Here is a 15,597-nt window from a genome sequence, read left to right on the forward strand (position 1 = left end):
ATTATTCTAAATAAATAGAAAAAAAACATTACAAGTCGCAAGATCGAAAATTCGTTAAACTCCTAATCATCTTTCGCGCCACAAGTAACATTTTATACATCTATTTAATATATGCGCAAGTTAATTGTTTTTGGGAATTAAATAAACCCAACCAAACAACCTCCCACTAAATTGTTTAATCACTTAAACAAGCAATAACATGTTATTCAATCAAGATAATAATTCAATCTAACATGTTATCAAATCAAGATGATTATATAATCAATCAATATGTTATGTAGACATATAATTCAGTAAGATTATGAATTCAATCCAGCACCATACATGTTGTATATAAAGGAAAGAGATATTTTGTAAAAGGGTCGTATGTTTAATGGATAATTAGGGTCTGGGTCGTATAAGATGCAGTTGATGCGTTAGGGTCGTTGAATATCCAAAGACCGTTAAAAAATTGTTAGCTGACTTTTTTTTGCATTGCTAAACACCTGGACTATCAGTTGACTAGCTCTGACGGTTTAATATTATCAATATGTTTAGCTCTCTCGTCCCTTTTCCATTTGTCTTCCATTTTTACGAAGTCTTCTTTCTTTAGCCTGAATTTCACCATTCACCCGATTCATAAACCCCAAACTGAAGAGAGAGGTAATTGTACTCCTGAGTTTTGAGTTAATAGATTCAAATCAATTAAACCAAAAGATTATTCAAATCAAACAATGGGTTTACCTGAACAAGTATCCAATCTTCAAAACCCCATTAAGAATCGAAATCATTTGATCTATGTAGCCGCAGAGAAGAATGAATTGGGGCACGAATTTGCGAATCAATCTTGTGTGTAAATACAAGGGAGAAAAAAATATATTTGTGAACAATCTTCTGGATTTGGTGAAAGAAGATCTGTCTAAAAATGCAATTAAAATGTTCGATAAAATGTTATTGTGTAGCTTAGTTAAGTATATAACTGGGTTAGGATATAATGTCAATTAACTATTTTACAAAGGCATTCTGGTAAATAATCAGATGGTCAAAGTTATTCAACGACCCTAATGCATCAACTGCATCTTCTACGACCCAGACCCTAATTAGCCACTAAACATGCGATCCTTTTACAAAATAACTCTAAAAGAAATTAGACAATCACAATATAGAACCATTCACATGTTATCATGGATTAAGTGATTAACCACATAATTTCAAATAACTCTATCATGTGAATCTAATCAGGTTCTGAAAATAGTTTTATTGAATTCGGAGCTTCGAAAAATCCCAGTGTACCAAAATTGGAGTTGATTCGACAACCACAAATAGAGAAAAAAAAATGTGAACAAATAACTAGGGTCGAACCACCTGTCTGAACCCCGAGTTGAACCACCGATCCTGGACTGGGTTGACTCGCCGATTTGACTCGGTTACTGTTCATCGTCTTCTCCAAATTTACAGCAGCGTGCAGACGTGGATGGCCAACTTCGGGAGATGATATCTCACTCATACAAGCTTTCATTCAAGCAAATAATATGTCAAAGGAAAGGTTTCATAGAGAACTATCTATATACATTAATTTTAATTAACATGGATCGACATATATACATCAAAAACAATAAACAAGTCACTGTTCATAAACATGATATAAAACTAGGGTTCTGCTATATCTCTCAAAACACACGTTCAAACGATACAAAACTTTCCAAGATATCATTTTAATCAATAATGAACATACTCATTTAAATATTTCTAAACAGAAACACCCTTATCAAGATTCAAAATATTTATATATCCATTAATGGTTTTGAACCAAAACAAGAACCTTAATCATGATACTATCATGTTGTCAGCAACTTTAACCACACAAAGCAAGTTGTTTCAAGCACGAAAATTCCTAAAACCAATAGGTCATGATAACAATATCAGAGATTATACGATTAAAGCGGAAGCGAGTATCAATTTATACCTTGAACTTTAACTCCGATAAGTAAGAACAAGAAGCAGCAACAGAAGTAACGTTTCAACATGACGGTCAGCAGGTACTTCAATCTCCAAAGATAAACACGAACTTGATTCACATGCTAAGAACTTGAAACCTTTTATCTCCTGATGATAAATCTCTTTGGGGTTAGAGTTACCACTTTTCTAATGGTAAAACTTTGGTGTGATATCGGTGGGAATCACTTACCATTCTACACACATGCTAGAGATGCTTATATAGATTCCAAACCCTAAAGGAATATGGAACCCCACGGACTTTCCACATACTGATGCGTGTCGTAAGTGAAAAAAATTAATCAAGATATTTCCCACTAATTAACTAGTAATATAGCGGTAGTAAGGATCGTTCCCACAGAGAGTTGTGTAATTGATATGTTATTTAGATAGCAAAACAAAGTAAAAGGGAGGGTGGTTTATGAAATAAATAAAAAGACAATAATATGAAATGGATTATCAAGGAATCTTTTACTGTTACCAAGCATTAACAGAATTAGTATACTTATCTATCTTTCGTACCATTCATCACCAATCGTAAAATAACAACTCGATCAGTGTTATCCCCAAAACTCCTTCTATCACTGGATACGGAAGTTCTCGACTACCATATTTTCCCTAGACGGACAGATGTAGGAGTTGCGAAGAAGAAAACTCTCTTTTATCCAACGAACCACCAAGTAGTAGATCACTCAAGGTGTTACCCAATCGAATGCCTTAAGCTTTGTGAATTAAGTTGCTCCCAGTAGTTAAACTCTTAGATTAAGGTCCACTTGCTGATGCTTTATTCACTGGCAATTGCTCCACAGAGTCCCTCTGCAAGGTCTCGCGATGTCAACTTGTGTAGAGAGTCAATCGATGATTACTTATCTCATAATTTCTACTAGCGATAGAACAATCAATATATTAATATCGCATGCATCCCAAATCACTTTAAGAATCATTCATAAGCCCTAGATACAGTAAAGACAAACAATGATGATTAGAATTTCAAACAAACTTATATAATAATAACGATCACGTCTAGAACATTAAATTCATCCTTAATCAAAAGAAAGTTTATCTACTCATATTACAAAGATGATGAAGATGGAAAGATAGATAGTTTCCCCCTAAAGGGGTAAACCCTAGGTTTTGATGTGGAAATTATGATATGAGTAGAAGAGTATATTTGTTGAGGCCTTGGATGTCTTCTTTTATAGCCTTCAATACTTGGACTTTAAGTCTCCTCTCTTATAGGGTTAGGAAACCAATTGGGATCAAGTTTACTACTTTTAGAAGTCTAATACGCGTCCAAGAAGTCTCTCTTGACTTGCTAGCTACAGTCATCACGGTCCTTAACCACGACCCCAACGACTCTAAACACCCAAAATATATAGATCATACTCTCTCTGGAAACGCTCAAGGGTCTTCATGGTAATTTCCCTAAATCCTAACGACTCTAATTGCTCAAATTGACTCTTCTTTGCCCAAAAATCTCAGAGAATCGTCATGGTATAAAATTGGGTCGTCACTGTCTTCTTCCTTGTATTTTTCAACTCGTTGTTTTGGTCGTAACTTCTTCGTCCGAATTCAGAATGACCTCATTCTTTCGACATTCACTTCGTATTTGAATTCTCTTCAAGATGGTGATAAGAACTTCTATATTTGAATGAGTTGAATTTGTACTTTGGCCTTCCTTCATTGATATACTCCACTTTCTTGCTCATTTAAGCCCTTTGTAGCTCCTTTTTGGATGATTCACCTAATATGATACACAAACTAGAAAGTAATCATAATAGCAAGTAATATGCAAGAATAATAGCTTAAACAAGTATGGAATTCACATTCTAAACATGTAAATTATGCACTTATCACATACATAGCGACCATATTCGGATCCAACACGAATATCTAACAATATGCAATGAAGGGGAACAAACAACAAAAACAAACAAGTAAATTGCTTAAGCATTATCAAATATTATTGTTCATATATATCTTCCAAACTTTTCCTAACTGAAACTAAACCAAGAAAATATGACTGCGACTAAAGTTCCGCCAATCTCCAAAAAAAATTTCATAATTTAATATGACAAAAGTATACCTTAAACCAAGGGAAAACACAACCCTACCATGAACAAAAATTAATGAAACTAGCGAACAATGTTACTTATGTATTCTATATATTGATATTGTTTTATCTGGCGTTTGAGATTCATAATATAATGTTGTCCCGTGGAGTTCATGTTGTTATCACAAGGTAGACATGCTTTCACATTGTGCTCTTTCACTATCTGGAATATTTGGCTAGCTATAAATGCAAGAGTATACAAAAAAATTATCCAGGTGCCACAACAGACTTTTCAAATTGTACTGCTTCAAACACAAGAAAACAGATGGGCCCACAACACAACCTTTCCATGCAGGGTTCTACTACAGACTCCCAAAAAAAACACAATGATCGACAACAACCGAAAAACAAAATATTAATTTGGGTAAGGTGGATCCCACCACCTAATAATTGGTTGAAAATTAACACCGATGGAGCAAACATAGGCAAACCGAGAAGCCTACTGGAGATAGTAGAAGCGAGATGAATTTGTAGAAAATGATCAAGGGTTGGTCATAAGGGCGATGATCTTACCCATTTGAGTATCGACAACATTATTGGCGGAAACTTGGGCTTATCTACTAGCACGAGAATGGCAAGTTCACAAAGTTGGAGGAAAGTATGGTTTGAAACAGACTTAGATACACTAATGAACTTAATAGAAAAAGCTAACATACAAACATCATGGATCACTCATAATGTGATAAAGGAAATATACCAACACCTATACTTGATAGGAATTCAAATTAACACACACTTATCGAGAAGCGAATTACGAAGCAGGTGGATTGGTGAATTTCGCAATAGAGATATAACTACAACTACGAGACATGGGAACGCTTTATTTGAGACAATTCATACCCAACCTTCCTTAAATCGAGCAGTATTCATGATAACGATGGCGATAAAGATTTTGTCGCTGAAAATATAATCTATTTTGTTCGCTAGAAACTCCACTGCTCAGTGGTTTTCTCATAACGGTATAACTCGTTTTCCATGCTACCTATTATACCAAACAAGTTTTATAACCACGGATGTACATGAAAATAGGCCTAGTGTGATTTTTATTTTATTTTAATGATATCCCCGAAAGATTTGGCATCACCCTTTAGCAATCATGCGAACTATTCAATTGGAATTGATTTGGCTGGTTGTGAGGTTCGGCTTGGGCCAAATTTTGATCCGATATGATCCAATCCGATCCAACTATTATGCGCCATTCAAATACAGATCACTCGAACTCCAACTCGTCTCGTCATTTGTTCCGTTTTCCTTATTCATTTAATCGAGGTTTTTCAAGCGTTTGCCTGAGAATTTCATTGATTCTCATTTCAACAATTCACCTAATTCTCTGTTGAAAGATTTTCCCATCGCCTTCTCAAACCGGTGTTGCTACGGAACCTAATCGTACTAGAAGATGTTCTCAGAAATTGCATCGTTTCTCCTTACAATTAAGGTTTTAGATTGGATTTTAGGGTTGCAAATGAATCTTTTCTTTATAATTTTCAGTACTTGAAGCAGCTTTCAGTTGCCAATTTGATGATCATGGGTGGTGTTGCTACTTATTATCTGAAGACTGAAATACTTCCTACACCAGCGGAGATGATTCAACTTCGTTATGCCCGAGAGTATAAATTCCTAAACACGCAGCAGCAGTCAAGGTATGAAATACTACGGCCAAGGGTGGCTAACCAAGCTTGTTGGTGTACAATCTTGGTGCACCCAAGGTACAAATGGCGCTTGTTCAGGTTAGTTGGTTAACCCTCTTCATTCTCCACAGCCGATGATCAGTTAACTTCCCCTTTGCTTATAAATAATCAGTCACTCTACTTCTTGGTCTCTTGGATTGTTCTAGAAGCTGATCAAGAAACCATATCTTCTTCTTCTCTTAATCTCTCTGCTTATCACTACTCCACATTACAGGAATCATCAGAAGAAGTTGTTGAAATCAACAGCATGTCGACATTAAAAGAAATTGAAGAAATGTTAGAATCTGATTTCGAGTAGATTAGTTTTTCAGAACAATTATGGACAAACTGTACAAATGAAGCACTGTACTTACTGTATTCACCTTTGTTTGTTCACATCGCTTCTGGAAGTTTAGATGATAAAGAATTTGATCAATACGTTGCTGATTATGCATATCTTCTGAAAGATTTTGTGGAAGTGTAAGTCTAGCCTTTTTCTTGATTACTTTGGTTTTCTTGCGTTTGTGTATTGATATCCATGTGTATTTGTTCTGGTGTACGTACTCAGGTATAAGTTAGCAGCAGTTCAATGTAAAAATGTTTCTCATAAGACTGAATTCTCAAGGTGGAGTTTTAATGTGAAGCAACAATTGGGAAGGCTCAATTCTCTTGTTGGTCAAGTAAGTAGTATGAGGATTCTATTTTCTTGCAATGATTTATTGATTATGCTGTTTATTTACGATTTTTGGTGAATTCCATCTTTCTTTTTCTTGCAAGATTACTAGGTTAGGTCATTTCAATTAAAATAAGTTGCGTGTGATATCGTACATTCAGCTTTCACATCAGAATCATAGATGGCTAGGAACTATCTTCTTTTCGTACAAAACTCTTTGGCCGTTTCTGTCAGATGTTATGTTATAATGCGATGGGTAATAGATTGTAGAAGGAAAACTTCGTTGCCGCACTTCTTAATTGGCATCAGATCAGTGTAATGTGGGTCTGCTTATTGAGAAGTTCATGTGGGTATTTTCTTTTATTTTCTTGTGTTACACCTGATGCATAATATCTAGTTCCCAAACAGGAGCGGAGACTATCAGGAACTGTCACATTCTTTGTCGCAACAATCTTGAAATATTTCGATTAATTTAGGGCAAGGACGCATAACAATGCTTAAAACTGGATATGTCAATCGTAGATGCAGTGGCGCCGTTTTTTTGCCTAGAGAATATTTGGACTGACATACATAGAAGTTTTAGTAAGGTAAATAACAATAAGAAATGTGAATCCTAGATGTAGATCAAATGCAGCTGTTAACCTACAGTGTTTTCACCTGCTTACATAAAAGTTTGTATAAAGGAATAAGTGGATGATTTATGTGCAGTTTATGTAATTCATTAGAATTGTATTAATTAAAGATGATAATGTAAATCTTCACAAATAAGCAGTAGCTGGAAATGGATCACAGTCCTTGAGAATTAAGAAGTATTCACCTTTCGAAATGATATATTCAATCAAGTTTGTCCGTCAAGCTCCTGCACGGTTTGAGTGCTAGATGTTAATTAGGAAATGTTGCATCTAAATGTTTTCAATGTTGCCCCTGTGTACTTTTTACGGTTTTCTTGATATTGTTTAATGATTATCTTTGCACATCTGATTTTACATTTACCAGTTAGCATGATTTTCGGTGCGTTCAAAGAATTTACAGTTATGTATAATGAAGAGATTCTCCTTGTACAGAAACTGGGTTTAAACCCTACAAAAGAGACCACTCTTCACCCTGCAACAGCGAAATACAAAGAGTTCTTGTTAGCAACTGCTTCGGGTAATATACAAGTTAGTGAATTTCCAATACAGCAGTCAAAAATTCCTGCTTATACTCTTGGTGCTGTGACGCCAAGCCTGAGACTCTATGCCTTTCTTAGTGAGACGATGCAGAAACTTGTCAGTCCTTATGATTATTCTCACCCATACAGAAAGTGGTTCACGGAATATTCTTATGCAAGTTTCGAGGTGTGTTTATCATTAGTCACAGAACTTTTTCCTTGATTTATCTTTCCAACACTTCTCAGGAGATTAAGAATGATTGATATTTTCTGCATAAGGAGCTTATGAACTTCTTTTACATTTCTCCTCAGACATCATACCTGGATTCTGAGGAAATGCTTGATAAGCTATGCAACTGACGAAGAGATTGAAGTCGTAGAAAGGCTTTATTATCAAGCTATGGCACTTCAAATGGACTTCTTTTATTCTCGACAGTCTGAGCAAACCCTGATCATCCCAATATATACAAAGCTTGATCCTAAGGAGGAACATCTGATGCTTTTTGCAGATTTTGATTTTACATGTACCAGTGTGGCTTCTTTGGAAATATTAACAAACATCGAAATATTGACTGCTCAAAATCCTGATCAGCAACTGCACGGTGAGGATAGAGAGAGACATTCTCAGGTTACATCAATAGATTTGAGGAAGACTTGGGAGCTTCTTTCCCAGCAGTATACTTCAGAAAATAATAATTTCGTTGAGAAAATTATGCTAGGTAAAAAAGGTAGGATCAGACGATCGGTTCATGAATTGGCATGTAAAAACTATCTAGAATGTTTTGAACTCTTAAGTTGTGTAAACAGAAAAAGAGCAAGTGTTTGCTTACTTCTTAGATGTCTGACCCTCAAATCTCAACCTTGTGTTTTCTTTTTCTTTCCTTTGCACCTGTTACTTTTGATTATGAAGGACTCTACAGTGCACTTGTAAAGCTCTCATCTTCCAAGGAGCAAGCAGTTTCAAGAATATTTGGTTCTGGTGTACTGAAGGGTATAAGCTTGGAGGACATAAAGCAAGCTGGCAAATGTATGATACTTCAAAATGGTTGCATGAACTTTTTTGAGAAGGTGAACAATCTGGATGCATCTCTCGTTGTAATGTCATGTTGGAGTGGGGACCTAACTAGGTCAGCTCTTTCAGGTGCTAAATCATTTCTTACTGAAGGAATTTTTATATGTTTATGTACAGATTGCTAGGTAATTCAGGTGTTTTTATGCTATCATCCAACTTGTCACTTTGCAAGGTCTTAGTCATGAGAATGGTTCCAGTATATGCTCCTTTCCGGTCTAAAGTGTTTTTGCATGGACACTCCTTAAACGAAAATATTTATGGTTTTTCTACAGGTGGTTTAGACATGTTGAAAGTAGACGGGAATGAGTTCAGTTATGGAGATGGAATATTTACGGGTGAAGTAACTCGTCAGGCACATCAGTCTGTTACAGCTAAACTTAAATATTTTGAGGACATGGTGCAGGAGAATGCAAGTGAACGTGGCGTTGGTGCCCGTACTGTTTTCGTTGGCGGCTCAGTTAGTGACTTGCTATGCCTGCTTACAGCTGATATTGGCATTGTGTTTGGGTCAAACAAAAGCTTAATCAAGGTGGGAAAGCACTTTGGTATTACATTTGTACCTCTGTGTGCTGGTGTGGTCCAGGAACAGAAAAAACGCTTCAAAACTGGCAACCCTATTGTCTGGACAGGTGGTCTATCTGGTACTCTTTACACAATTACTAGTTGGATTGAAATACACGCATTCATTCTGGGTTGTGATTTAGTAAATGAGGAACTCTGATCCCTAGTGACTAAGTTCTAGAACTCAGCTTTGGGTATGTACAGATGGTGTGTGATGGCGAGTTTTACCGAGGGCTGTGAATTTCATTAGCGAACTGTTTGAACGACGATGAAGATTTATCTGAATAGTTTTTTGTTTGTTTGTTCGCTTTTACGTCTGTTTTGTCAATGGACTTTGGTATCTGTTCACCTTTCTTCTTCAATTATTTGAAATGACAACATTGTAGTATTACCATACAGGAGCAACATAAATACAGATTTTGATTTGGAGTTCCGACTCTTTTTTTAACTGAAAATTTTAACTTTCTAAGTAATAAACTTGGGTCTGCCACCATGAAAGGAGCTACATGAATTTCTATTTAGAGTTAATTACCCAGACCAGCTAACATAGCAGCTTGAATTGCAGCACCCTCAGCCACAGCTTCGTCAGGGTTGACGCTCTTGGATAGTTCCATCCCAGGAAAGAATTCCTGCAATAGAGACTGAACCTTTGGTATTCTAGTGGACCCACCAACGAGCACGATGTCATGAATGCTGCTTTTTTCAATCTTGGATTGCTCCAAACTTTTTCTAACAGATCCCATACATTTTTTGAACAAATCCTTGTTCAGTTCTTCAAACATACCACGTAGAAATTCCACATCGAAATCAACTCCTTCATATAAAGATTCCAAGGTAATTCTTGTGCTAGGCTGGGATGAGAGAGTCCTCTTTGCCTTCTCACATGCTGTTCTCAGCCTCCTAAGAGCCCTTGGGTTTATAGTAATCTCCATCTTGTTGTTCTTCTTCTTGAACACTTTCACAAAGTGATTAACCACTCTATTATCGAAATCCTCCCCTCCAAGATGAGTATCTCCATCTGTAGCCTTGACTTTAATGACACCATCTGCAATGGTGAGTATCGAAACATCAAAAAGTAGCCCCACCGAGATGAAATATAAGAACATTCAATTCGTCAGCAACCTTCTTCTTATCAAGACCGTAAGCAATAGCAGCCGCCGTGGGTTCACTAATGATGCGCATCACATTAAGGCCAGCAATGGTTCCAGCATTTTTTGTAGCTTGACGCTGAAAATCATTGAAGTGAGCAGGGACCGTAATAACAGCATCCACAACACTTGTACCGAGATACCCTTGTGCAATTTGTTTCAGCTTACTCAGGACCATAGCAGAGATCTCTTCAGGTGAAAATTGTTTCTCCTCCCCCATGTATTGCACGTGAAACACCGGCCTCTTGTCTTCTCCAGCAATGACTTTGAACGGCAATAGTTTCATATCATTCTGAACAATCCTATCACTGAATTTCCTACCAATCAAGCGTTTAACATCTACGTAAACAACACACATTCAGAACAAAACATGCATTCAGTAAAGATACAACAAACAACTGATGAACCAAGTAATGAAACACATACAGAAAATCATACAACAAACAAGTAATGATGGACAGAACAAAAAAAACGAAAGAAGGGCTTGGTATTTTTTACCAACAATGGTGTTGATAAGATTCCTGGCAACTTGATTCTTAGCAGCATCACCGATCAAAAGATTGGTATCAGTAAAAGCAACATAGGAAGGAGTAGTCCGATTTCCATCGTCATTAAATGGAATCTCAACTCGACCATTTCGTCATACTGCAACACGCGAGTATGTAGTACCCAAATCAATCCCAATTGCTGCCGTCTGTGTGATTTTCCGACAAAATCGGTGGGGGCTTATGAAAATAAGTGGGGTTTTAGAGGGAGATTTGTTAGGAATTTAGGTAAGAAAAGTTTTGGAGTCTTGATTTGGGTTACCTAGATACTAGATTTAGGGAAAAGATGGATTATATATTCTTATCCAAATAGTTTTTTATATTTTAGAAAACTTTTTTAGATTTTTCTAAACTGATAATACGGAAATGCCCTTTTTTATATTGTTATTTACCTTTTCTGTCAAAGGTTGCACATTGTTGGGTTGTTTGTTTTGGGAGGCTAGGAACACCTACAATTTTGTTGTGCGGAAATCTAAAATTGATGATGCGTTAGTGAAGTTATATGCTTTACTTGTTATGGACTCATGGAGGGGAGTATAAAATTTGTTGCAGAAAAATAGTTGTTTCACTTGAGGTTTCTATTTATAACTCTTATAAAATAATAAGGTCTGAATCGACAAGACTCCTGATTTAAAATCCAAAATCAGTCCTTTTTATTTTGAGTTTTAATCTCTCGGTTCCTTCTCTCTCCAATGTACGACTCCTTCTCTCTCCAAACCCCCACCTGAGCTCTCCTCTTCCCGACCCTTTGTTGTCGTTTCTCTCTTGTCTCTTCTCTCCAACGGCTCTCTCAACGGTCGTCTCCTACCAGACTTTTCGCAGGAAACTGTCAATACTTGATGTTCTTCAATTTTGAGCTCTAATGGCTACTACAAATCACCACCAATTACGCTACTGCAATTGTATTAACCACATTCATCACAAGCTCGCCTCAACAGATAAAGGGAAGTGCATCACTCAACATTCTCAGTTTCCCCAAATCACATAATTCACCCAAATCACAAATTCGACTAAAATCACTACACATGAACAACTCACTAACTATGCTAATATGGAAGATGGAAATTCCCCTTCCATGAAGATCAATTAACTATTGTTACATCTTCACTACACTCCTCATCTAATCAATTTCAACAACACCAATAATTCTTTATCTCCTGTTCATATCAAGTTTGACGATTACAAATTAGTTCAAGTTCTTACTATGCCAATATTCCATAGTAGTTCTCTTTTGATTCAGCATAGGCAAACAAGACTAATCTCTATGAAAATTTTCTACACTAATTTTTCTTATCTACTTCCACTCAAGGAGAATCACTATAAGTATCACTCAGGGTAACCTAGTTTCTTCACTCTTCTATTTGTCTAGTCATTCAATTCTGATCTATCTTTTCACTTCTAGTAGTACTTTCTCAAGTTCTATAGAGTGTATGACCAGATATACTAATTTTTACATTTTCTGCAATCATACCAGTACCAACATGCTTTACTCTACATTTATGTTAAGATTAGATATAATATGTATGTATCTAATTGAAGTGCAAATCCAAAAGCACTTTAACCATGTCATATTTACACAAAATAAGTTTAGATGTTTCCTTAGTACCAAAAAAAACCAAAGTTTTATGTGCATCATTCTGCTTTTTAACTAATCATCACACCACCTGAAGCTTTCTAGTGCACTTTATCTTTTCAGTCAGCCACTGCATCGTCAGATAGTCCTGCAGCTCCTCCAGATGGCCCTGCTACTGCAACAGTTGGTCTTGTAGTCTCTCCTTGCACTCCTACTTGCTCTGGATGGATATGATCTGGCTCAGGCACTGGATTTGGACCTTCATTGGGTGGATTGACCTCGACAAGCTCTGCATTGACCTCACCATAGCCCGCATTAGCTATGTCGGCTACTTATGCTGCAATCCTACCAACTACATGAGTCAACATTTCCAATCGGGGGAAATGCACCGCATGAGGAGGCATGGGAAGGGTAACATTCTCTCGAATAGATGCTCTGACTGGTGCTAGCATGGTAATAGAATCGTTGGCGCACTCCAACGCACACAACAAACTAATCTCCCACCACAACCACACCTTCATTGATCACAAAGCGACCATGTCGAGGATGAGTATAAAAAATCACCCAACCATCCCTTACTCCCCCATACTCTATCACCGAGTGGGTGAGGAGGAGCCTCCTGTTTTCCTTAACCTTCTCCACCAATATTTGGTTCCCCTGCATCTCCAATGCCACTTCCCCCATCATCACCAACACCTCATGCACCTCCACTACCACTTCCAACCTCGTTAACACTATCCCGAAATACATGTCTTCCAGGAGCAGCACCATTACCATCTCTAGAAAACCCCTGAAAATGTGGTAGATAAATATTTACATCAACAATCAAAGTACCATGTCAAAAACCAGTGTTCCAAGAATAGGCTACTATGATTTGAGAATCAGATAAATCAGATTAGATAACCCTATGCATGTCAAAGAAATTTACCTGGTTAGACCAAGGAAAATTAAACCTTGGCCTTTTCACCATTGGCCCATATCCTGGAGGGATCTGATCATACCCCTGCTCTATCTTTACTCTACGATTGTTGCGCATATTAACCCAATGCCAATTGAAGTTACGAGTATAGTTCCCTGCTTCTCTGCCATTTGGAAATGCAATTCCATATGGAAAACTGGATATTGGGATATGGGGACAATACCACTCCAAGGTATGATCCATAAATATATCTGGAGTTTCTTCCACGACCTCCCCATCGCTACACATTACTCGAGGCATTTTTCTAGATTTACTCTGAAACTAGGAATTGTTTCTCTCTGTGTCTATGATACTAAGAAACTGAATGAGAAACTAAAAATATTTCTCTTTCCTCTTCTTATAATTTGGTTGGGAAGAGCAACTGACTCACAATCTCAACCGTTTATCTTTTCAATTTCCCTCTTTTTTATTAAGAGAAAAGTCTCTAATCACTACAATCATACGCATTTTAGCCCTGTCAAGTCGATTGACTACTTGATTAGGCACCACACCCCTATTTCAATATCATTGGCACATGCGGCGGGGATTCAATCACTTGGAAATTGCAAGTATTTTAATCTCCCGGGTCTGGATCCGGGTTTTTTCCATGTAAAATTGGTCCTTTTACCCAATTTTCAAGTTACTGCAACTCTATATTCTTTGGGGTTAGACCATTACTATGTTAACATCGGTCTTCATAGGCCTTTTTAAACATAGTTCCTAGTAGCTGTTGGAATCTTTTTCTCAGCAATCATCAAATACATCAACACAATTGGCATCAGCTGTCTCAAGGTAAAAAATATAAATTGTCGTTTAGCTCTAAATGTCTACTTTGTTTCAGGCAAACCAGCCGAATCCCGTTAGCCATCAAGACCACGACACAGCACATGCTAACTTATTCGCAGGTGAAATTGAAAGCTAATCAAGGTGCAACAGGTTATCTTATGGACTACCTCATCATAGTTGTACTTGCACAACAACTAAAACTGCATTGCTAACCCCAATACTCTGAAAAATTGCAAAAGAGTAATTTGGCACCAGAAAGTGGAAAAAAACAACCAACTGCAATACAAACCCGTGATACAAATTCAAATTAAAGCCTGCACATATTCCCTCAATTCTTACATCTGGCTTATTCACCTCCCTAAAACCAGTGACCTTTACCCTCTTCTCTCCTTCTTCTCTAAAAACATATATCTAACCATTATGGCTTCCTCCTCAAACACCACATCCCCCACCATTGACAATCTTGTTACAAAGATGAATACTGCTTTCACTCTTCCTGAAGATCTCTTCTCTAAAGTCTTCATAAACCCAAAAAATGTCAGAACTAAACAACCTCTTGACTGGAAATGGTGTTTCATTGGGAAACTATGCAGTAACATTTGTTTTCAGACATCAAGGGTAAGTAACTTTATCAACAACAATTGGGAACTTCAAAGTAAAGTTGAAATGGAAATTTGGAACAGAAGGAGAAACTTTTATGTTCTTAGGCTTACTCATGAGGAAAACTACTCAACCCTGAGAAATGGAGGAACAAGAGGAGTGTTTGACAAATTGATGGTATTAGTTGGAGTGCATGCAGAAGGTCCAGATCTGATCCATGAAGAACAATTATCAAAGGTTATGATATGGATTCTCATCAAAAGGATTCCAACCCATATCATCCCTGACATCCAAAAGTTACTCAGGCCTGTTGGAGTCTACCAAGCTGCAAAAAAATCTTATGGGAGGAATAGATTTGAAAATAATATGGAAGTGAAACTAACAATTGATGTTACCAGGCCTCTTAAGTTTGGAATTGAAGCCTTTGAAACCCCAACAATCTCACACTGGCTGGAAATTTTCTTATGATCTAAATGGAATAAAGTTCTGTAAAGTGTGTAGAGTTTTGGATCACCCAAGTCCACCTTGTCCAACACCACCAAATCTCTCCCAATCTCACTACAACAATCTCCCAACTCCCCAACCAACCCCCCCACCTCAAACCCAATAATAAAAAATTGTTCAAGCTGAAAGAAATGTCATCTACAGGCCTTACTCTGATGTTGATGCTGCAGCTGAATTTGAAATAAAAATGAAAAATGCAAAGAAATTGAGCTAGAAAAAGCTATTGCCAATATTTCCTCCACCTCAAGTGATCCCATAACCTTTGGATCTTCC

General features: G+C 37.0%; 1 protein-coding gene and 1 pseudogene across 2 annotated transcripts; one reads left to right on the forward strand and one right to left on the reverse strand.

Moving 5' to 3' along the window:
• The first annotated feature begins 5,301 nt into the window (after window positions 1–5,301).
• On the forward strand, window positions 5,302–9,558 carry LOC113303420 (bifunctional TH2 protein, mitochondrial-like). 2 transcript variants are annotated; one of them, XM_026552451.1, is made up of 6 exons: window positions 5,302–5,814; window positions 5,990–6,234; window positions 6,323–6,434; window positions 7,492–7,764; window positions 7,890–8,718; window positions 8,922–9,558. In XM_026552451.1, exons 5-6 carry the CDS (start codon window positions 8,415–8,417, stop codon window positions 9,368–9,370), a joined length of 753 nt encoding a protein of 250 aa, XP_026408236.1. In that variant the 5' UTR covers window positions 5,302–5,814; window positions 5,990–6,234; window positions 6,323–6,434; window positions 7,492–7,764; window positions 7,890–8,414; the 3' UTR covers window positions 9,371–9,558. The 2 variants fall into 2 exon arrangements, with proteins under 2 accessions (XP_026408236.1, XP_026408237.1); XM_026552452.1 differs by having other exon boundaries at window positions 5,302–6,234.
• Window positions 9,559–9,594: 36 nt separating this feature from the next.
• LOC113303419 lies at window positions 9,595–11,155 on the reverse strand (annotated as a pseudogene).
• Window positions 11,156–15,597: the final 4,442 nt, after the last annotated feature.

This window comes from Papaver somniferum, chromosome 8 (genome assembly GCF_003573695.1).
Source record: "Papaver somniferum cultivar HN1 chromosome 8, ASM357369v1, whole genome shotgun sequence".
Lineage (NCBI taxonomy): Eukaryota > Viridiplantae > Streptophyta > Magnoliopsida > Ranunculales > Papaveraceae > Papaver > Papaver somniferum.

Bases quoted from the DNA above. Each gene is read 5' to 3' on its own strand.
- LOC113303420 (XM_026552452.1), top strand. From the start codon at position 8,415: ATGTCTGACCCTCAAATCTCAACCTTGTGTTTTCTTTTTCTTTCCTTT. The intron at 8,719-8,921 runs GTGCTAAATCAT...GTTTTTCTACAG, and splicing joins AACTAGGTCAGCTCTTTCAG to GTGGTTTAGACATGTTGAAA.